A 24,552-nucleotide genomic window follows, 5' to 3' on the forward strand; every position below is an offset into this window, starting at 1 on the left:
GCCCTTTGGCCATTCACCCTATGAGCTGCTAACCAAATCCATAGAATCCACAGGAGAAAACAAACTGCATGTATCCAAGTGGTGAACAAAATGCGTATGGCAACAAGTAGACAGAGAAACAAAGAAATATTTGTTTCTATCATTGTGAGAACAAGATACACCTATTAAAGCACAGTCTGCATAAGCTCTGGTGCATGCTGATCACCGTGGCATATCCTAAGAATGAAAAGAACTCCAATGTGACCTATATTCTATGTCTTCTTAGAGCCTGGGAAGTACCCTTGAATCTAATTTTAAAAGCTACCATGTAAAACCAATTAGGGTAGGATCTATTAAGCGAATCACTTTTGAAGGCCTCTCTCATAACAAGCTACAGACATGAAATGGTGCTTGCAAATTTACCCTCGGCTAAAAGGAAAGAAGTCTAAAGAATATGAAGAAAATGTGTGTTTTTTTTTCCCCCTCCAATGAGAGGAAACTTGAAATTTTAGTTACATATTATATTACTGCATATATATATATATATGTGTATATATATATATGTGTGTATATATATATATATATATATATATATATATATATTATTTCCAGTTCATGTTCTCACCATATGCATTGTTTCTCCTGGATTATTAATGCTCAACTAACAAATTAGCTGCCGATTTCTCAACCACTTCAGTAATTGATCTTGCTCAAAGGTGGTCTGGAAAATATTATTATTTGAGCATTACTGTAAGTCAACACTAGTTTTTTATTAAATGAATTGTAACAAAGCAGTGAAATCATGGGAACATACTTAAGAAAAAGTTGTGTCAAACAGTGCATATTTTATTTTGAGAAAGATGTATGGCTTTGTTAAATGCCTTCCCATCCTCCCCATGCCCTAATTAATCAAGTTTAGTTTTTACCGTAAAATCAAGTAAGTGAAGTGTGCATAATGATTGTTAAATCTCCAATTGCTCTATTAATTAATTGGCAATTTGCTCAGCATACTGCACTGTCTACTGAAGTGACACTGTTGAACAGCTAAAAAAGAAATGCTTTTTACACTACAGAATAGCAATTAAAAAAAAAAAAAAAATGACACCCCTCCATGAGAAGTAGGGGGAAAAAAAATCCCCGGTTGTAGCAGGCCTGGAGAGAGCTTAAGAGACACTCAGTGCTTCTTAAATAGATTTTAATATCAAAAAGCTGATGTGTGGCAATACAGCTTGTACACTGTGACATCATGACTTGGTCTCTCTTGACTTGCACGGTTCCTGGAGAAGCATGTTACAGGGATTAAATCCCTTTGAATGCTAATGTCTTCCTCTTTTGAACCACAAAGAATATTAATCCTCCTCCCCTCATCTACCAACAGCTGCGCTGTTTTTCCTTCTTGACAGAGTGGAACAAGATAGCATGGCACGGTTGACCTGAATGTAAATATTGCTATTTGTTATCTTTTTTTTTTTTTTTTTTTTTTTGAACTGCTTAATTTTTTTTTAATGGAAGTTTAACAAAGCTGGCATCAAGTTATCAACTGCACAAATAAAAACAAAGCATTTGGGCACCTGGAAATATCTTTTAGCAGTTCTATCAGAAGAATTATAGAAATAATTTAGTAACTTATTAATAAATTAACACACTGCAATCCTCTCAAACATTTACAGAGGCTAATACAGGAAGTGAGACTGGAATGTTCCCAGAGAAAGGGCATGACTGTGTGTACACAAATACACATACATGTATAAATATATATGGATGGATGGAAATGTGAGTGTCAAAGTGAACAGGCACAGTTCAGCTCAGGCATGGCTGCAGCAAATACAGCTAGCGTTACACACAGCATCTTTAAGAACTAATCTCAACCTTGCACACAGCTCTCATCCAACTCTTTCATGCACTCCGAGAAAGACAAAGGCTAGATAAAATAAAAAGAGAATATGCAGACTGACTATAAACAAAATCCACTATGTTTCCATTGTGAAAGTAAGTATTTTTACACATTTGAAGTCAAATCAAATGACAGAGTGTCTTTCAGTCGGATTTCAACATACAATTGATAAACCAATACAAAGCCTGGCATCTATGTAAAATCCTTTAGAGTCCCAAATGACAGTGCTGAGAAACAAATCTCACTGTATTTACCATTCTGAGTTTTATAAGGCTTTTTACAAGTATTTTCACATTTTGGCCTTCTCTATTTTTTGAATCATGTAGAAATACGAGCAGCAATGCAGAAGTAGATTATATATAGGTTAAACTAGAAATGATTACATTGATAAATTAATACAAGTTTCCAATCCATTAAAAACAAAAATCCACAGAAAACCATCTTATTTCCTACATTGTACTACAATACTGAATCTTCTGGCATACAATGAATGCATATTATATTGATGAATTAAAAAAAACCCATGGTACTACTGCCTAACAATGGCATGCTTCATTTGCATCTGTAGTTCAAAAGCAGTGCAATCTGTTAGTGTGCAGGCTGATAAATAGAAAAGAATAAGTATTTCCATGTAAGCTATGATAGCATCGTATACGATCCACCATGTTAACATTCTTGGCCAGTTACAGTGAACTTCTACAGTAATGATGCTTGACCAAATCTAATAATACAAGAACTATATTAACCTATTGAAAAAAAAAAATCCTGAAGCTGAAATATTATAACAAAGCTTTTTTAACCAGAAATATTACTGAATTTCATATTGCATTTGGAAATATTTACATGTATGTATTGTGTTCAATCTTGGATGCTTACTAGAAATAAAACTCCTTGATCATCTTACATTTTCCACTGAGGTACCATTACATTCAAAAACATACACGTCACAGTTTGCTCAAGACAAGAAGGTTCTTCCCTCAGGATCAAAACATGGTAATTCAAGGTAGTTTGAATGTGCACTGATGCAAATTAAATCTGATATGCAGATCTGCATGCAAATAGTTACGTAGCATTTGCCATATAGAACCATGCTAGCCTGCTGTCTATTAAAAAAAAAAAGCACATCCCACGTGTTAAGAAAAATATAATCTGGGCAAAAAAAAAAATCAGTTGGGTTTGAAAGACAAAAGACAACAACCCCAAAAATTTTAAAGAGTTCAAGATATTAACATAACATGCTTGGAAAGAACATAGATTTTTCAGATGATATGGAAGAATAACTAGAAAATCTAGCATCTATTTCTACTACAATAAACTGTTTAAATACTGAAAACATATGTAATTCTCCAGTGTTTACCATGGTGTACTCCCTGCAAAGAGAATACAAAATCTACAGCCTTATGAATTTTGTAGAATTAAGCAAGCCACATCCTAATCTCTTGCTCTTCAGCAATCCAAATACACCAAATAGAGTGTTTTAAGAAAGAACTGTGAGTTTGTGAGGCAATGCTGACTCTATCACAGCGAAGGGCTTTGTCAAAAGAACTCTAAGTAAGGAAAATGAACTAGATGTCATCCTAACTCTACATATCTGAGAATACTGGACCTGATCTCTAATAACACTAATCATAATTTTACGTTCTCTAGTCTGCTAAATAGGATTTAAAGTGAATATAGGTGTTATTACTATCCACTTTAATACATTTCACCAAAGTCTGGCAGTTTAGTACTTTGTAGAAGTTTAAAATCATACTATAGAGCTATTCTTCATACAGATGCACAGACTGACTTTGATGTGCTCTCAATTCAAGGAAAGAGGGGGTAGGATGGCGAGAAGAGGAAGAAAAGTGCCTTGCATAGCTTAACCCTGACCGATCAAGTAGTTAAGGAGCAGCTTGGAGCAGCTCCAAAGACTAAACCAGCTCTCTTTCCAGTTCTGCTTTGACAGGTGGAAGACCACAGTGTTTCAAGATTTCAAAAAGAATATCTGATGTGCCACTCCCTTTCTAGCTTCACAGAAAAATAAAATAACTTATTTGCTTACTTTGGGTGGCATCTGATTAAAATGCTTTGGGGAAAACCAGACACATACAAAAGAAAAAAAAGAAAAACAAAAAAGCCCTAAACAGAAAGGAGAAACAGAGTATGAAGAAAATAAAAGTACTCTCAATCTGGTTGATGCAGTAAGGCTTTCCTGCCCTTCATGAAAACATTACCCCCCAGCTTGCATACTTTTTTAATATATTTGAATGCAACTATGCCAGCTCCTTATAAATGCTTTTTCAAAATACAGCTCACCTTTTGAAATCGCCATTTTCAATCATTACATTTAATGAGTATTTGATGTCTTTGCAACACACACAAAATTGCCAATAAGAACTCTCCATTAATTAATGTTTAAAATTAGGTGAATTCATTTAATATGAATGAGTTAAGTACATTACACATTAAAAAGTTATCTTACACTAGAAGAAATGGATAAGGTCTACAATAAACTTTCTCATTTTGCTTTCCAGAAACCTCAGCAAATGCAACTGTGTACATTACAGAAAGAGAAACTGAGCACTGGAAAAAGAAATCTATATGAAATGTTAGATAGCCTCAAATCCTAGTATGTTGCATACAGACTGCCCTGTGAGTCTACAAGCCATGGCCTACAGTTTCCTCAAGTATTTTTACCCTCTCCTAATATCATTAATAAAGCAGGAGAGCTCAATTAGGCAGAAAATGTGCACAGACTTGCTTTCAGTTTCTTCACAGGACTGTTAGAGACAAGTTTCTGCACTTTCCTCCTATGCTGGTTTTTCAAATTAACTTCTACCTATTTTGCCTTTCTATCATTGCTTCCGTTTATTGACTCTTAGCACATTATTTGTTAGTCTTTAAACTTCAGTATTACTTAACTCATATGACAATGCTAATGAGATTCTACAGTATTTTAATAAATACCATAAGAAATTCTGGATGTGGTCCAGGTACATTCATGCTTAATTATGGTACACATCACACAAATATGCCATCGTTGCTTTCCATTAGTTAAGACTAATGCCACCATGTGAACTAACACGATGGAAATACAATAGATGCTTTCTTTAGAAAGACTGCAATCCTATACTGTCTTTGCTGAAGGCCTCAGATTCAGTCATCCTACAGTCCTTTCTGCAAGAGATCTGCAATATATCTTTCCCAAAATAAGCACTGCTACTTTTAAATAAATACAATAAAAAGGATTCTTTCAAATTCAGAGTTCTAGAACAAACAGTCAACGAGTAGTGAAGGACAATAATAAAGGTTAAAAAAAAGATGTACTACATAAAATTAATTTCCTCTTGTCTTTACCACTCGCGGTCACCAAAAGAAGCTGTAATACAATAAAACAGCATTCACTGTTGTATGGGAACTGCTGAGTCACGGGCTGAACCTCTAATTGATCACGTGAGGCAAGCAATGAGTCAGCCAGAGGAGCACAGGTGAAGGCAATTCACCTGTGGAGCCAGGCTCCACCCCTCCTAGACCTATTTAAGAGCTGGCTACCAATGGGGAAGGAGCTCTTCTAGAGATTAGCTCTGCTGGAGTTTTGTGAGTGAGCCCAGGATAGGGGTAAGCCTTCTATTTCTTCTCTTTTGTTATCGTAGTCTGCTTTGCCTAACTCTCTTGTTTATCTCATAATTATAGCATCTTAATATTCATTGATTATACAACTGTTAATAGGATATACCACTTCACACTCAAAGTGAATTTCTTTTGAAGCTCTCTTCTGAATTTAATCTCACTGCCATAGCATCTCTTATTCTTTTTGCTTTTTCAACTTGGAATCAGTGTAGAACTTAATAAGCTATCAGTAAAAAGAAGTAAAATGTAATGAATAGAAATGATTCATTAACAAAATGGAGCACTGAAACATGCAACTTGAAATTTTCACACTTTGCAGTACTGTTAGATGGAAAGCCATACTGTCCATCCAGTGAAATAACGCCCAATGAAATACCAGATGTAAGCAGGAAGTCAAAGGCCATTTACAACTCATATAAAGCTCCCTCCCAGGCAGAGAAGAAAGGAACAGCAGAAAAACTTAAGTTCATATTAGGAAGCCTGCAATTTTTAAGCCAGTGCCATTCTCTGGTTCTATAAAGGCTATACACGTGAAAAGTTTTCTTCCTTGCTCCTACCTGCCATAGATTTTCTTACTGCTATAAAGGTATTTGATTAATTCTGATTTTCCAGCATTATATCTGGAAAAATACTTACTCAAGGCTAAGATTTCAGCTTACCTGATGAAGATCATTGCCCAAAACATATTCCTGGAAGTACCCTGGTGCAGCTGACGATGCTCTAATGGCCTGCCACAGTTTATACTGACAGCCTCCAATATAATGAGACTTAACCCCAGGGAAGTGATTGTAGTTTCTAAAAACAAATGCTTTCAGTGGTGTTCCTCTGTTTACAATGGTGCTTACTGCAGCTACCTAGGGAATTGAAAGGAATAAAAATCAAGTAATAAAAGATAAGGACAAACTCCCAAACTTATAAAAACTCAATTTATACATTAAATGCCTCTCAGGAACTCTGCTCAGTGTGTATTTACTAACTTTTAAAATAATGCCTATGTAAATTTTAAATGATAAAGAAAAAAAAAAAAAAAAAAACACAACAAAACAACACAACCTCCCTAAAGATAAGGCTTTTTTAACCTCTCATTGTTTCTATTTTGTTTCTTTAAGAAGTGCACGAGAACCAAGAACAATTCTCACAGTATCCAACAATGTAACAATGGTGTGAAATACATATATTTAACACAATCCATTTCTCCTGGAAAAAAATTACTTAACATTGCAACTTCAATGAAAGGACTGCAGAAAGGATCCCTTCCAAAAAGAAAAAAAATCTTTGAAAGATTTTCTTGCAAGGATTTTTTGTAAGGACACTAAGACATCTTTAAGTCACATACAACTTTGACTTTTCACATAAGTGTATTTCCATTAAAAAAATTGTACAATTACAAAATTCAGCATATTTTCCAGATATAATGACATGAAGTGGGTGTACCTATAATTATGGATAAGCATTAGAATATGCAAGACCTTTTAGCAATGATGCAGCCAGTCTGTCTGACACTGTTTAGAACAATACAGCAGACAAGTGGGTGTTCAATTCTATTTTGTGTATTGTTTATTACAGAGCAGGTTTTTTTTCTGTGAAACACTGCTCAGCACCAGCATTACTAGCAGCTGACACTGTGTGATATCACTGGATTCATTTCCATTCTTCAGCTAAGTCAGTCACCTAATTTACAGTAAGCTTACCTTTGAACCTTTGAAAAGAAAAAGAAAGCAAGTATTACTACTATGCGGGGGAAAAAAAAGACAAAAAAAAAACAGAAGGAAAATGTATGCATGATTGTATGCTGTCATTTGTCAGAGGAAAACTTCTCTGTTTTGTCTAAAGGAAGGCCTGGTTCCAAGCACTGCTAGAAGCATTAAGGAAAAGAATACTTTGAAAAATTTAATTAAAAAACCTATCAAATCAATGCTTGAGGTTTTTGTTTTTTTTCCCTCCCACTATTCATATTTTACTTCTTGAAGTGAAGTGCAACTTGAAAAATACTAAGCACATTTTGGAAAACTCCATCTCTCTTCAGAAATTTAACAGTTTACCCAACTGTGCATTTTATTTTGATTTTACTGGCCTCGTAAAGAGTGCAAGCACTACAGAGTGATTACTACCAACAACTAGTTTCAATTCTATTTATATTCACATTTTATTACTGAAGAACATGGAATGAGGCCAAAGATCCCAGTTCAAAGATAACTTTCAAGTCAGTGTAGGCTAGCTTCTCTCAGAAAGTAACATACCACTCCATCCTTTTTATGTCCTTGTTTTAGACATGGATGAGGAACGCAGTCAGTCAAGCACGTGTTTCTATGTTTAGAAAAATGTGAATGTCTTCCATTTAACAGTAAAGCATTGAATATAGTGCTATGACACCAAAACACCTGTTAATTACAGACTGTTCTGAAATATATGCTATTATATTTCTCTTCTTTCTTCACACCCTGTTGTTCACCAAAAATAAAATACCCATCCTTTCTCATCTTTCATGCTGTTTCTGTATATAATGTCTCTCCAATTAATTGGTGCCCTTCACATACAGGAAGTATCTCAGGGTCAACAAACAAGACTGAGGAAAACCTGGTTATCCAGATAAAGAGACTCCTTTCTCTTACTGCACAGTAAGAGAACAGGCAGTAACAGGCAGAGTTGCTGACCACTAGATTAAGCACTAGATTGAGCTGTCTCCATCCAGCCTGGCCTTGAACACCTTCAGGGACACGGCATCCACATCTCGGGGCAACATGCTCCAGCATCTCACCTCAGTCAAAAACTTCCTCTGACATCTAATCTAAACCTCTCCTCCGTTAGTTTGAAACCATTCCCATTGCCCTCACGTAAAAATTTTCCTCATGTTTAAAATCTCCCTTTAAATACTGGAAGGCCATTTTCCAGACTCAACAAGCCCAGTTCCCTCAGCCTGTCTTCATACAAGAGGTGCTCCAGCCCTCTAATCATCCTCTTGGAGAGGGTTCAGAGGATGGCCACAAGTGCCACATATTTCTTTACCCCAGACTTGAAGAAAGTACTTCAAATGGGGCCTCAAGAAGGCAGAGCAGAGAGAGACAATCGCTCCTTCACCCTGCTGACCACTCCTTTTTAATGCAGCCCAGGATACTGTTAGCCTTCCAGGCTGCAAGTGCACACTGCTGGTTCATTCTGTTTTTCATTGACCAGGACCCCCAGGTCCTTCTGGATAAGGCTACTCTCAATGAGCTCTTCTCCCAGTCTGCACACATCTGAGATTGCTCCGACTCACATGCAACACTCTGCACTTAGCTTTGTTAAACCTCATAAGTTTTACATGGGCCCGCCTTTCCAGTTAGTCAAGGTCCCTTTGGACAGCATCTCCTCCTTCCATCACATAAACTGCAGTACTCAACTTGGCATCATCTCCAAACCTGCAGAGGGTGCACTCAACCCCATCATCTATGTCACTGATACAGATGTTAAAGAGTACTGATCCCAAGATGGACCAGAGCCATGGGAGCCACCACTCCTTATCAGCTTCCACCTGGACATAGAACTATTTACCATTTCTCTGCTTACAAACCTAAAACATCTTCTAACTTACACTATTAATAAAAACATGAGGAATTGCTATAGAAATCTAAGCTTCTATTCTTTAGAAGCACAGGTTATCTTATACAGATGCTTGTAGAGCTTATCAGTGCTCACATTTTTTTTCTTATACAATATTCTTCCCCTGCACATACAGTTAGTATTTATATTAGAACACTGTACTTACCTTTGGACATTTAGAATTTCGTGCAGTTTCAATCATTAGATTTGAGCCCATTTTTTCTCTACAAATAAATGTAGAAAAATGAAAATGTTCTGTGAGCTTTACCATGAACAAAAGACGCACGTTTTTATAAGCCCTTATAAGTATTCTGCATTTAGAAGAAACAATGCTTGGATTTCACTTTAATAATCAGGTTTTTGCGGTATTTCAATGGACCAATGCTTCATGCTTTCTAGGCTGTTGGAAATGAGTTTGAAGAGTGAGTTCTTGATTCAGTTACTCACTTCATCACATAACCAAAAACTCATCATGATTACTCAACTACTTCACGAGAGCAAAACAAAGTACTTTGCTGCATTTCAGAATAATAATAAAAAAAACCCAACAATCTCATCAAGAAGCTTTATAGGAACAAAAGCAAACGTTTTCCATTATGAGAACAAAAGCCAAGAAAATAAATGCACCATCCTGCATGATTTAGAAGAACATTTTCCATACCAATAATTCAGTATGCATTTAGCATTCATTTTATAGGTGGAATGTTTTCCATATCTTGTATTCTAATCACTAATGAGAACATAACTTTCCAGGTACAGGACACAGGCTGCTATAATTATACTAGGTAATAACCTCTTAGCAGCTTTGACTTGTGTTTCCTTACAGTAAAGGTATAAAAGTCTATACAGTGAGTGCTCAAACATAAGAATTCCAAGTTCATGTAAACAACCAAAAGAAAACTGAAAAGCTAGAACAATATGCCAGATTCTCCATGCAAATGTGATTCAGTATTGCATTATACAAATCAACATACAGTAAGCACAATTTTCTTCACAAAGTATTGAATATAAATTATTAAAAATCACTCTTCAAATTGTAACATAAGGAATCATAAGTTAAACACATATGGAAGACAAAATTGACACCCATCAGCACCCTGAATAAGAATTTAAGCAAAACCAGCTGTTATTTCCATAAATTGAACTTATAATATGCCTCACGAACGAATGCAACATTAGTTGATTATTTTCAGCAACATTACTTCCTGGAAATAATTCCATCAAATGCTAAGTGTGTATTGCATGCCTATATTTGGTAAATTTGTACACTATTTCAAGCAAGGCTGACAAACCCAACTACCATCTAAACCAAAAATTCGCTCAGCACAGCTACGATTTAAATTTAAAATAAAATATAAAGCAATTTGCCACTGAAAGTAAGCTCCAACCTTCTTGTTTCCATGAAGAGATGCTATATGACCTTTCAGTTTCTTTCTCAGTACCAGGCTGCAAGGAAGCCTGCATGAATCTATACTGTTTCAATGAAATGATGTATAGGCATAGCAGCTCCCTTTAACACTGCAAAATTGGGTTAACAAAGACTCATTTGTTGATATGACTTCTCATAGGAAGAAGTCCTTAGAGACAAAAGGAGGGGAACAAAGCTGGCTACTCTTTCACAATGCCTTTCTGGGAGTACAGGAGCTCTCCATCCATCATAACAAGAAAGCAGGCAGTGGAGGCAGGAAGCTAGTGTGGCTTGGCACGGACCTGCTGGTCAAACTGAGGAAAAAGAAGGGCAATACAGACAGTGGAAGCAAGGACATGTCACCTGGGAAGAGTACAGAAATGCTGTCTGGACTTGCACAGAGAGGATTAGGAAAGCCAAAGCATAGATGGAACTGAATATGGCAAGGGATGTTAAAAATAACAAGGAGGGGTTTAACAGGTACATAGGTCAAAAGAGGCAGGCCAAAGAGAGTATATCTCCCCTGCTAAATGAGAAAGGAGAACTGGCTACAACAGATACAAGAAAGCTGAGATAATCAATGAGTTCTTTGCCTCAGTCTTCACTGGCAGCCAAGATTTCCTGAACCTGAGCCTCTGGGCAGGAACTGTGGGAGCAGTCTCCTCGCTGTAAGGGTGGAGCAAGTCCAAGACTGACTCATGACACTGAAAGTCTACAAGTCCATGGAGCCAAACAACATGCATCCCAGGGTCCTAAGGGAGCTGGCTGAGGTAGTCACCAAGCTGCTCTCCACTATATTTGAAAAGTCATAGTTGTCAGGCAATTTCCCCAGGAAAAAGAGAAACATTACCCCTCTTTACAAGAAAAGGAGGAAGGAGGACCTGGGGAACTACAGGCCAGTGAGCCTCACCTCTGTGCCCAGGAAGATCATGGAACAGATCCTCCTGGAAGACACATTAAGGCACAAGGCATGAGTGGATGATCTGAGACAGCCAGCATGGCTTCACTAAAGGAAGGTCAGGCCTGATCCACCTATTTGCCTCCTATGGTAGAGTGAGCATGGGTGCACAAAGGGAAGACAACTGATATACTCTAACATTTTTATTGAGATGACAGGATTAAGTGCACCCTCAGCAAGTTCACTTATGACACCAAACTGATCAGAGTGGTTGATACAACAGAAGGAAGGGATGCCATCCAGAGGGACCCTGATAAAAATCAATAGGTGGGCACTTCTAAAGCTACTGAGGTTCAACAAAGCATAGGGCAAGGTTTTGCACTTGGATCAAGGTAATCTCAGACATGTATATGAAGTGGGACAAGAACTCCTTTGGAGTAGCTCTGTTGAGAAAAACTTAGGGGTCACAGTTAATGAAAAACTGAACATGAGCCAGTAGCGTGTGCTTGCAACCTGGAAGACTGTATCCTGGGGTCCATGAAAAGAGGGGTGGCCAGCAGGGGCAGGGAGGTGATTGTCCCTCTGTTCAGCCCTTAGGGAGCCCCAGCTGGAGTACTGTGTCCAAATCTGGGGACCCTAACGCAGGAAGGATGCAGAGTTTTCAGAGAGGGTCCAGAGGAGGGTCAAAAAGATGATCCAAGGGCTGCAGCACCTGTCCTATGAAGACAGGCTGAAGGAGTAGGCTTGTTCAAACCCGGGAAAAGAGAAGGCTGTGGGGAGATTTCATTGCAGCCTTCCAATATTTAAAATTATTTTATAAACAGGAGGGAAATCAACATTTTACACAAGAAGATAGAGACAGACTACTTTAAAACCATTCCCCTCCTCTGCCTAAATCATCCCTCCTTTAGCTATCAGAGGGAAGTTTTTAACTGAGAGGGTAGTGAGGAGCTGGAACAGGTTGCTGATGTCCTGCCCCAGAGGTTTTTAAAGCCAGGCTGGATGGGGCCACAGACAATCTGATTTAGTACTTGATCTAGCAGCTAGCAAGCCTGCCTGTGGCACGGGGTCTGGAATGTGACGAAACTTGAGGTCCCTCCCAAGGTTCAAGCCATGATTAAAAATTAAATGCACTGATCATGGAATCTAATCTATGAATCATATAATTGCCTTGCTTTTGTGTACTGTACATGAGTAGTGTGCTTTACTTCCCTTGTGTCATAAGCAGCTGCAAAGAATTTTTAATTTTAAAGGCATATAAAATACTGTCATGAGCTAATTTTTCTAGTTTTACAATTTTCTGGGCAATTTTTCTCAGACAAAAAATACAACACTGATTTCATCAACAATTTTTTTCCTAAAAATATGCAAAAGCACAAAAAAGAAATGTTTGGAAGCTTTTCTTCACTTCAGCAAAGCAGAGAGATGCTTACCACTTGGGAAGCACAGGCCATTGTAAGAAACTTGTTACTTATCCAAAGAAGCTTTTGGCCATTTTACATCCGCTCTCATGTTAAGTCTGTTCTTTCAGTTGCAGTGCCAGCTAACACTGTGCATTTTCAAGAACTCAACTATCAATATGAATACAGATGAATGAAAATAACAGAACACATATAATTATTTCTTCTTTTTGGGGAAAAAAAAAAAAAAAAAAAAAAAGATTTTTTCCCAAGTACTTGTTAATGCATTTGTATACTTAAAACATTTATACATTTTTACACTGTTAACTTCAACACAGTGAATATTTCTTCCATTGCTATTCGCAATTCTAACAGATTTTTTTTTCCTATTTTATAGGAATGGGAAATGGTTAAAATCCCTCAGTACAGCAGCTAACATCTAATATCCCTACTACAACTTATTATTTCTGTTCTTACTATATCTCCTTACAAAAAAAAAAAAAAAAAAAAAAAGCACAGCAGGTGGCTAGTAAAATTTAATGCAGATCTGTAATGAGTCAGATCAAGTAGCTGGCAAGCATTCAAAAATATAATCAGAAATCAGTGCTCTAAAAGCTTACTCTGCTCCTGAAAAAAAATTACACTAAAGGATTCCAGTGTTCTGTTAAATATTAAAACAACTATTTTCAAAGAATGAGACTATACATTAATCATTTTCTTTTTTTAAAAAACTTGCTTACCAAAGAGACACTAACAAAAATGAAGGCTATTAGATTTGTAATAGTAAATTATATTTAACTTTTTTCTTTAAAAAAAAAAAAAAAAAAAAAAAAAAAAGAACAAAAACAAACAAACACTTACTTGAGCATTTTTTCCCAGATATCACTGTCATAAAAGGCATGGCTCCAGCCCATCTTAACTGTTCCAACAATAACATTCTGCTTAAAAACATCGGATCCCAACTTGTGATATAATTCTTCGCAATCATCCAGAGGTATATGGAACAACCCCAACATAAAAGCTAATATAGCTCCTGAAAAGAAACATTTTGAAATGTTAAGTATAGTACATAATGAGATTATAATGATGGATTATTAATTACGATAATATTCATAGGTTAAGAAAATGTCTCTTTTGAAAAGGGTGATCAACTGACATTTCTAACACCAAATTCCTGTTCAAAAATAATAAACAATGTTTTAAGGACAATTAGAAGTTAGGAAGAGTTTATTTTCAAAAACAAATTATTTCAGACATTGACAAATGCTATTCTTTTGTTTTGCACACATCATCCCTGCCAAAATATATACGGCAGAAAGCAGGTTAAATCCACTGCGTTATTTGGAAAGAGAAACGTGTAGGAGTAGTCTGTGCTGTAGCATTTAAAAAATATTTGGAGCATTACTTGCTATCTTACAAACTCCTCGATCTTTAAAGAAAACTTCTAGCAAATTCTGTAACAGGGGAGCTTTTTTTGTTTTGGAATATATTTGGTTGCAATTGTTTGTAATTAATCATCGATGGAGGCCTTGCAGAGATCTAGACAGAACAGAGCATTGGATGATCATCAACAGCCACGAAGTTCGACAAAGTAAAATGGCAGTTGCTGCACTTGAAATGAACTAACACCAGACACAGCCTGGGAGACCAGCAGCTTGAGAACAGCTCAGCAGGAAGGGACCTGAGTGTGCTGGTGACAGCGGGCTCTGAATAAGCTATCAGTGCATCCTGGCAACCAAGAAGGCAAACTGCATTTTGGGGGTGCGTTAAATACTGCAGAGCCAGCCAGTCAGCCGAGACAATTCTCCCGCTACGTTTAGCACTGATACAGCTTCACCACAGTATGTGCAGTTCTGGACTTCACAGTATAAAAAAAAATACCAAAGTCCTTGAAAGCTTCCAGAGGAGGGTTAACAGAACTGGTAAAAGTGTGGCAAGGTATGTCTTATGAGGAGAGGCAGAGAACACCTAGTATATCTAGCCTGAAGAAGAAGAGGCTGATAGTGATCTCAGTGCTCTTTGCAGTTCCCTGAGGAAGGGAAATACAGAGGAAGATGTCAGTTTCTTCTCCTTGGAACCAATGACATACAGGATTAGCACAAAGCTGTGTAAGAGGAGGTTCACATCGGACGTTACGAAAAATGTATTTACTGTGTGAGTGGTTTAACACTGGAACAGCTTCCTAAAGAGGCAATGATGCCCTAAGCTTGCCCGTGTTGAAGAGGCATTTGTGTTGTACTTATGCTCTAACATTCAGTTAACCCTACTGAATGGATATACTACTATACTACTAGAGACAGGCAGTTAGACTTGATAATCTTTTACAGTCTGTTCCAACTGAACTATTCTATTCATACACACTGCCATCTAGTGTGTGCATAAAACAAGAATGACTTACCCTTGTAGGAAAAAACAGTTTCCAAAAAATACAGTTGCAGAATACAAATGCAAAAACATTTTCCCCATTACCACCTGAGAAACAGCATCAAAACCCACAGTCTGTTAGCACATAGATGGCAACAGATATTATCAGTCAAGTTACCCATTAAAGGGCTTTGCTGAAATCTGTTGGATGGTAACAAGACACTCCCAGGAGAGAAAAGCTACAATCAAAGGTGATAACCTGATCACTCTGTGAAAACACGTCTAATGCTTCCTCCACTTTCTGGCCTGTTATCACAGACTTCTACACTCCAGCAACCATCTCAGCCTTGGCTGCCAACATTTCAGAGAACAAAACAAAAAAAACCCAACAAATTACTAAATAAAACTTGAGAGGCTAAGGAGCGTATCTTGAAGAACATGGGTATACAGCAGGCCAATAAGACATAAGATAGGCAAGAACCTAAGCTGAAGGATGAAAGCATTCCTTCCTTACTCAACTCAGCATCAGTAAGATGTCAGCTGAAGCTCTGCATCTGGTCCTAATGGAAGCCAACTGAAAAAAATACATATATATATATATATATATATATATATATATATATAATTTCACAAAAAACCACCATGTGTCAAAGTAATCAATCTCTAAGGAAAGACCAAATAAAATGAAAGCCTTTAAATGCCTTTAAATGCACAGCAGACTGCTTCAAAGAGAAAGGAAATAATGCCATCTGCAGCCCTAGGAGTTAGGACATGGAGAAACACATTTGAACTGCAAAAGGATGATTGCTGACGTTACCTTTTGGAAATGCTGTTGTCTAATGACAACAGAGCACTAGAACAAGGTTTCTGAAGACATCTGTTATGATGCAAAATCTGACAACTGTCACCAGTGAAACAGACATAGGTTATTCATCTTTTGGGAAATGAGAAAGGTTTCTAAGATCAATTCCAGCTTTTAATATCTCAACTTGACATATTTATGAGTTGTCTTGAAAATATATTTCTTCAATCAGGAAAGTGTTCAAAAAGTATTTCAAAACTAGAAAGAAAACATGAGGGAAAAACCACACCCAAACCATTAATAAAAATGCCAACTTAGTTTCAGGAAGCTCCTAACCTACAAATCCACAAAGGCTGGGAGAACGCATAGGAGAACAAACCCTGTATTGTTCTTAACTTCAGGGGATTTTTGGAGAAGATCCTTAGGATCTTATGCAGATTTCCTATACACTCAAAACTGGCGACCAAAGAGATCACTACAGTTCAGATGTCTCTGTAGTGGGAATGTGGGACTAAGTGGGAATGTATAAACAGGAGGGGGAAAGATGGCTTACAAGGGTGGATAGCGATAGGACAAGGGGGAGTGGTTTTAAACTGAGACAAGGGAGATTTAGGTTAGATATTAGGAGGAAGTTTTTCCACACAGAGGTTGGTGACGCACTGGAACAGGTTGTCCAAGGAGGCTGTGGATGCTCCATCCCTGGAGGCATTCAAGGCCAGGCTGGATGTGGCTCTGGGCAGCCTGGTCTGGTGGTTGGCAACCCTGCAAGTTGCAGGAGGTTGAAACTTGATGATCGTTGTCCTTTGCAACCCAGGCCATTCTACGTTTCTATGAGTGGTTCTCTAAGCATACTGCTTTTGAGTGCATCAGAGCACGTCAGTGATCCAGTCCACCATACAATACTTGACAATGGCACTAATTATTATAAAGATTACTAATTATATGAAGATTTAGGAAGAAGTCCTACTAGAATTCTTGGAGAAGATCCATACATGGAAAACAGGGCAGTATGCACTTGGCCTGATCACATATTCTCGATGTTATAAACTTCTCCATGTGATTGAACTGTAAGCACACCACTATTGAGAAGCATCTCTGATGATGCATTTGGGGACAGGAAGTGAAAATACAAGCACATGTGCAGGTCCTTGAAAGCTTAAGTGTTGTGTCCATTTGTGAAAGCATACCACACTCCAGAGCTCTGTGATAAACACAAGGAATTCCCAGTAGCTCGGTTCATGGAGTAACGGTACTACTTTCATCTATGGACTTTTGTACAGCACAAACTGAGTACAGAATTTACATTAACTTTGTTCTTCATAAAAAAATAATGTTCAGTGGCCCTTGTTGCATTTCATGGTCTTGAAGATTTTATGGTACCTCTAGGCCCAGGTATTATGCTCAGCAACAGGCAAGTGAGTTAAGTTTGCAGGGCATCATTATAGGGATCTTCCTGCGTGGCTGCGCCACATTTACAACCCACGATCACTATAGAGAAGTACAAGTTAGCTATCTACAAAGACTGTGATAAGCAAAACCTAACTCTCAAAAGCCACACAGCTAAGGATAATACAAGAGATGAGTAGTGCAGCAGAAAAGAAAAAGATCTGTAACATAAGGGACATCCCTCTTATTCTTTGAAATCACAGGTCAACCAGCTGCAAGCACCTGCAAATTCTACCGGTATAAATACAAGTACCAATAATGTAGATCCCAATGGCCAAGTACACAGCTAGCACATACTGACAAACATTCACAACCTCCCCTAGCCAAGATTGTCATTGTACTTCTAAGTAGCACAGACAAAAACTTGCTAATGGAAGTAAAGCTTAGAAGAATGAAATAAGCATTATTAGCAGTTACAGAGTAGTGGGATTGAACCAAGTAAGAATACTAAGCCTCTCTGTTAGAGATAAAACATCATGATGGAAAATGACAGTTTCACTAACAGAACTTTCCTACATATACCAAAAGAAACAGCTTTCTACTACTAAATAACCTTATTAGTAGTTTCTGAAAAAAAAAATTGTAAGGTAAAACAGGCAGCCATAACATGCCTACAAACAAATTCTGACTAGTAGACAAACACCGTTCTCTATTTTGACTCTACAAAGCAGTTTCTGTCTTTGAAAACATGGACGGTGTATTTACCCATAATGATCTGTTTAATATATTTCAGAACTGAATTGTATTGGAGGATAACTATGGGGGAAAAAAAAAAAAGAAAAAAAAAAAGAGAACTTGGGTTTCTAAAGAAACTGAACTATTGAATGCATCTCTCATGTTATAAAACAGAAATGCACTGTGATTAGTTTACCATAACATCCTGAAGCAATGATGATCTATCTTTCTAAAAGAAGATTATCTTTACAGTTGCCTCCTAGGGAGAGGCAACGTAATTAGTCACAGAGTAATAACTGAGGATAGGATGACTCTTGAGAGGTCATTTAGTCCAACCTCCTGGTGAAAATGATTCAACTAGAACATGTTGGTCAGGATCTGTCATGCATGGATATATCAGTCTGACCAGGCAACTCATCCTACTGTCCCACCATCTTTGCAAGAAAAAAGGTGCTTCCTTATCTTAATCATAATTTTCCATATTCCAGTTTCTCTGTTAACTTTTCTCCTATCACTGCATACCTTCACCAAGAGACTTGCTTCATATTCTCTCTACTTTCGTAATAGTTCAAAGAGCAATAAGGTCTCACAGAACCACAGCCTTCTCTTCTGAAGGCTGAGTTAAGAAGTATATCGTGAATTACCCTAAGTTTTTAATGTACTAAAAAAGCCTTTAGAAGTCAAACCCGTACTTTCCCCAGCTTACAATCAAAATCAGAAATCTGGCAAATTTTGCAAAATCTATATCTAAGTCCACATGTTCTTACTATATTCATAACAAAATTCCAACTTGTAGAACAACAATTACCTGTGCTTACACCACAAATGTAGTCAAAAAGATGATGAACTGGCTTTCCAGTAAGTTCTTCTAGCTTCCGTAGTGTTTGAAGTGCAACTAAACCCCTGAAATACACAAAAAACCCAACGCATTCATTCATACACAATGGTAGTTTTATCTTACGTTGGTTTAATTAAACCTACCTTTGTTTAATTATAACTGATATCTACAATATTAAGAATCAAGAATATTTCAGGGAATGAAAGCACATTGGTATCAATCCTTTCCAGTCCAATGCTAAAAAACTGCATAAGGCATTAGAAGCACTGAAGCAAAGCACTATCTTGGCAACACATTGTGCTGAGAACAGCCCCTGTCATGTGCTACCTCTAACCCTGTCCTGGCTGGTGTTGAAGAGCACTATTCAGCCCTGCACAAAGATCAGCTGAACACTATCAATTAAGATGCAGAACAGACAGTAGTCAGTGATCAGGCTGACTCTCTGGACTTGTTTCGTTTTCATAGCATAGATATAATTACTCATTTCTAAAAATAAGGTGCTTTAATGGAACCATTAAGAAACTCCAAATCAGTAGCAAGTTCTTGAAAGTCTTACCCTGTAAAACATATCACACACAAAAAAAGAAACCTCCTCAATTCACAAGGAGATACATACAAAACTCTTTTCTTCCTATTCATTTTATTAATAAGTTTATATTAATTTCATGGTACTGTGTGTACAACCAAGCCGTATTCCTGTTTTATAGGAACAAAACAATACCTGCACAGTCAAAGCTACAGACTACTTCCCACTAAACAAGTTTAAGCTTATAAGTACTTAAGAAAAAAATATACAATTTAGACATACTGATAGTAACTATACATTATATTAACTCAGCAGCCCCATATTTTTAAAATACTACTATCTAGTGCAGACATCAGGTTTGCACCACACTCTTACTACTTACTGAATGCTACTGATTTTGGTGCACATAAATACTATCAGGAAACAAAGTTGGTGAAACTATTTATGCCATGGACTTTATACTCTGTTCTCTAACAATAAAGATTAATCAATTAGTAAATATTTGCTAAAAACGTTTCTTCAAACTTGCCTCAAAACACAGCTGTCAGTAAACAAGATTTTAAACTTAATGCACATGATTTTGATGCTCTCTACAAATTCTGGTAGGTGTACAAATTAACACAAAGTTAGAGCACAGGCAACTAAGGACTTGTGGTATTAATGGAAGTTTACACACAAACATGCAAAATTAAGTACCTATGACTTGAACAGTCAAACGCAACTGAATTGTAAATCAGAAAGTTCCACGTTTAGGCACAAAAATATTAAAGAGAAACTGCAATTCTATTCCCAGATACACTATGAAAAGAAACCTATAAGCATATAAAAGTTTCACCTTGTTCCTCCTCCATCAATAGCAAGGACTCGAATTCCCCAGCCTTTCACTGGATCTGTATATCCAATTATTGCCAAAGTCTCCCTGACAGCAGCCTGAAGACTTTCATCATTTGCTTGTCTCAATCGCAGTAGGCATGGGATTATCTTTTCCTGCAGTCAGAAGGAAATAACTTCGTATTTGTCAAGATGCTTAACTGAAAGAATTCATACTCAAATTTACTAGTTTTGCATTTTAGAGTAATAGCCTTATATTAGTTGAAGGAAAACTTCTTTAAAGCCATCTCTATATCTAACATGAGGAAAAAAAATGTCTGCAATATTATGTTGTATTCTCCTTATCGTTAAAATAGCCAGCTATCAAAACTTCAACAATCAAGCTGAAATTTAAATCCTTCTAATATATTTACCAGTACTTCAGTTGCTGTTGCATTTTACCAATTTAGTTTTATTGCCATTGTCACATTTGCAAAATAGGAATTTAAAGTACTGAGCATATTAAAGTACAGCTAAAAGCAAAGATTTGGCTGGACAGATATCACTCTGCTGCAAAGCAGGAAGTGCATCTGAAGTAGCACAATAATATCAAAAGAAACAAAAGTTAAAATTCTTCCTCATACTGACTAATCTTTACATTTGGAATTATTACCACAAAGATACACAGGATCATAATCAAGGTAGGAGTAGCAAGCATACTCTCTCATAATAAAATAAATCATAACTATTCATGTGCATGCTTGACCTGTGCCCAGCCAGGGTAATTCATCTGGCTGGAACTTCACTGCACCAGTTTTACAGTTCACGTCAGCCACTGGTCAAATCTGCTGGGAAAACACACGGGTCTGAAGCACTGTGATTTGGTCAGCAGTGCTGGAATAGTCTACCACCTAACTTCTGTCCTCTCACTGCATGCAGGAAAGAAAACAAGCAGAACTAGATTACACAAACTTATTACTTGATGGCTATGCTCCAGTTCTGTCCTCTCTTTGAAGGGAACACGTAAAGAAGCATCACAACTGTTGTACAGAGATCAACTGTACCGTACATTCATTTCTGGCCAATTGCAAAACAGAACACAGTGTACAACCATCACCTACCACTAGAATTAGCTATATTATCTATCCACGTGGCAGTGCTGTATGCTTCTAAATAAACATAACAATCCTAAGAGTCTTAAGCTAAATTACTGATAGCGTGCAGATAGATCTGCTGAACCAGCTAAACAAATAGCTATAAAAAACCACATTCTTCACAAGTAGAAAATATGCCTAGCCCACAAAAGCACTGAAGAAAATTTCACTTTATAAGACTTTCTCTAATAGATATTTATAGCTTGTTTAAGCATAATTGTTTGCACCTTAATTGCAACTCCTCTGCTCTCTGGAAATTCCAGAAGATGGTAAGTCAGTTCTTCAACCCTGCTGATACAGACTCTTCGATTTGAGGATCTTCGCAGGGCTTGAACTAATGCTCGAGTCCTGTTATCGATACTCACTCTTGCTATGATCTAAAACAGATAAAAGTTATACAAATAACACAGGACTACACTAAGACATGTATGCAAATTGTCAAGACTAACTGCAAAAGGTTATTTTAAGATTTCACAGAAGTGCTGCACAGCACTTGCTGTACTAGAGGTCTGCTACAGAACACAAATAAGGTTTTCTTAGATATAAACAGACTTTGTTTACCAGAAAATAAGTAAAGAATGCTCACAGTAACACCATACCGAATAAACTGGTGTCAGTATTTCTAATGGGGTGTATTTTCAGGACAACTTCACAATTACAGCAGGTAGATCATGAAAAAGCATAACATTACTTTGACTACTACAAAAATAGCTACCCATAATGCACATAGATATGACCTATATACACACAGTATACGAACACATGAACATATACATGACTATAAAACATACGTAGAAACAATAGATGTGTAAAAATAACACTAAAGACTTGCCTTTTCTCTCTGAAGGGACAGATGTTTTTCCCTCTCTTCTGCAATCTTAGTCTCTTTGACTTCATCCTCCTCATCCTTCTCAGACCCTTCTTGCTCTAGCTGTTTACTCTTTTCCTGTGCAGCAACTTTTGTATCCGATCTTAACTTGGGAACCAATCCACCAATGTAACTGTCTACAAAAGCCTGTACACTGTTACTGGGATATGAAAGAAAGTTCGCAATACTTTTTTTAGTAGAAACTGGAAGAGTGGCATTTGACTTCTCAGTACCCTGAGTCTCAGTTTCAGGAGCTAAAGGAGCTGCCGAATTGACTGTTTCTTCACTAATTACAGTACTCTCTGATGAATCAAGCTTCGCTTCACTTTCAGAGCCTTTTAACAAAGCATTCCTCTTCTTCTCTTGATCCATAACAGAAAGATTACTGAAGTACCAGTTGATATGATCAGCAACAAAGTTGTAAGTCTCTCCAAAACTTGTAGAAAGGTAGCTTATATGAAAAAGGTGGTTTTTAGCAGATGTTGAATCTTCTGGAATATCTTGATTAGCGCCACTCGTACTGTTTAACACAAACTCCAAGTTTTCATTTGTGTTACTGGATTGCTTGGCAGATAGGCCTCTGTTGCAATCCTCCTGAGTTCTGGCACCTGAGACTTGTTTACCACTTTCCAGATTCACATTGACGTTATTTTCATCTGCATTACTTTTAGTATCCTTTCCTAGAGTACCTGAGTGTGACTTTAAACGAGCTATTCGGGAAACCAGTTCACTGTGAGTGCCAGACACTGCCTTTGAAACAGATTCTATAGTATTTTTAATTCGTGACATGCGATTGTTCACTTTTGCAAGTCCTTTGGAAGAAGAAGTCAAAAGTTTAGAAACTCTGTAATACAAAAAGTCACGACTGAAAATGTGTTTGCTATACCACAGTGTTCTGCTTTTGGCCCATTTATACTGAGGCTCACCGGTGTGAAAAAATCTAAGATGAATGGCATGATTTATCCTCCAGCAGACTTTAGGTCTATACAAACACAGGTACTTGTTTCTTTGCTTCCACCAAAGACTTTTTGGGTTAATCACAAAGAGCAAATATGCATCTAGAGACAAATGAATTGTCATTACTTATAAATTATACCCTATGTTGTTTGTCTACTTCATCCTGGAAAATATATTTCAATGAATAAGCCTCAAATTGTGGTGCTACCTGGAAAAAAACAAAAAATAATGGAAACATCAAATCAATAATAAGTTAGACTAAAAGCTCAGAGTTGTTTGAAGCTGATGCAGCTTATTTACTGCTCCAGTAAAGGCAGATAAATAACCTCATAGTGGTGATACCTAGTGCTCAGGACACTTGGCAGTAAAGTCCCAACAACTACAAGGCCTAATGGTCATAGAATCACAGAATGGCCACGGTTGGAAGGGACCTCAAGGATCACAAGTCTCCAACCCCCCTGTCACATACAGGGCCACCAACCTCCCCATTTAATACTAGGCCAGGCTGCCCAGGGCCCCATCCAATCTGGACTTGAACACCTCCAAGGACAGGGCATCCACATCTTCTCTGGGCAGCCTGTTCCAGCACCTCACCACTCTCACTATAAAGAACTTCCCCCTGACATCCAACCTAAATCTTCTCTCCCTCAACTTAAAACCATCTCCTCTTGTCCTGCTGTTATCTACCCTTTCAGAGAGTTGATTCCCCTCCCCTCTGTAGGCTCCCTTTAGGTACTGAAAGGCTGCAATGAGGTCACCCCGCAGCCTTCTTTTCTCCATGCTGAACAAGCCCAGCTCCCTCAGCCTGTCTTTGTAGGGGAGGTGCTCCAGTCCCCTGATCATCGCTGGCCCTCCTCTGGACCCTCTCCAACAGCTCCCTGTCTTTCTTGTACTGGAGGTTCCAGACCTGGACACAGTACTCCAGATGGGGCCTTACAAGAGCAGAGTAGAGGGGGGCATTCATCTCCCTGTCTCTGCTGGCCACCTCTCTTCTGATGAAGCCCAGGATACCATTTGCTTTCCAAGCTGTTCATCAAAAGTTAATGTTCACCTTGAGCAACATGCAACCCGCACCAAAACCAGTTATTGACACACAGAGAAGTGTCTGCTAGTCCTTCCCAATGGCAGAAATTTACATCTTTTTCAGCAGGTGGTTTTGTGCAATGAGACAAAGTCCCAAATGAAAATGATACAGTACTGGTGCCTCTTGCAGGAATGCCTCTCAGGGCAGAAAGAGCACCAACGCTTTGGTCAAATCTGTGTGACACTGAACTAAGTTCAATGAAGAGATCCCACCCTCAAGCCAGTACACTATATAATTCCTATTCCACAAGCAAATCAC

General features: G+C 37.6%; 1 protein-coding gene across 1 annotated transcript in view; it reads right to left on the minus strand.

Annotated features, from left to right (window-relative positions):
- PNPLA8 (patatin like domain 8, phospholipase A2) overlaps positions 1-23,333 on the minus strand; it is a gene marked incomplete at both ends in the record, with an annotated part of 32,406 nt that extends 9,073 nt beyond the window's left edge. The window contains 7 exons of the mRNA XM_079544325.1: positions 6,145-6,339; positions 9,231-9,288; positions 13,632-13,803; positions 18,866-18,960; positions 20,257-20,408; positions 21,613-21,762; positions 22,218-23,333. Coding sequence (XP_079400451.1) covers positions 6,145-6,339; positions 9,231-9,288; positions 13,632-13,803; positions 18,866-18,960; positions 20,257-20,408; positions 21,613-21,762; positions 22,218-23,333 — 1,938 coding nt within the window. The remainder of the gene's footprint in view (positions 1-6,144; positions 6,340-9,230; positions 9,289-13,631; positions 13,804-18,865; positions 18,961-20,256; positions 20,409-21,612; positions 21,763-22,217) is intronic.
- Between the last annotated feature and the right edge of the window lie 1,219 nt (positions 23,334-24,552).

This window comes from Tetrao urogallus (genome assembly GCF_951394365.1).
Source record: "Tetrao urogallus genome assembly, chromosome: 1".
Classification (NCBI taxonomy): Eukaryota; Metazoa; Chordata; class Aves; order Galliformes; family Phasianidae; genus Tetrao; species Tetrao urogallus.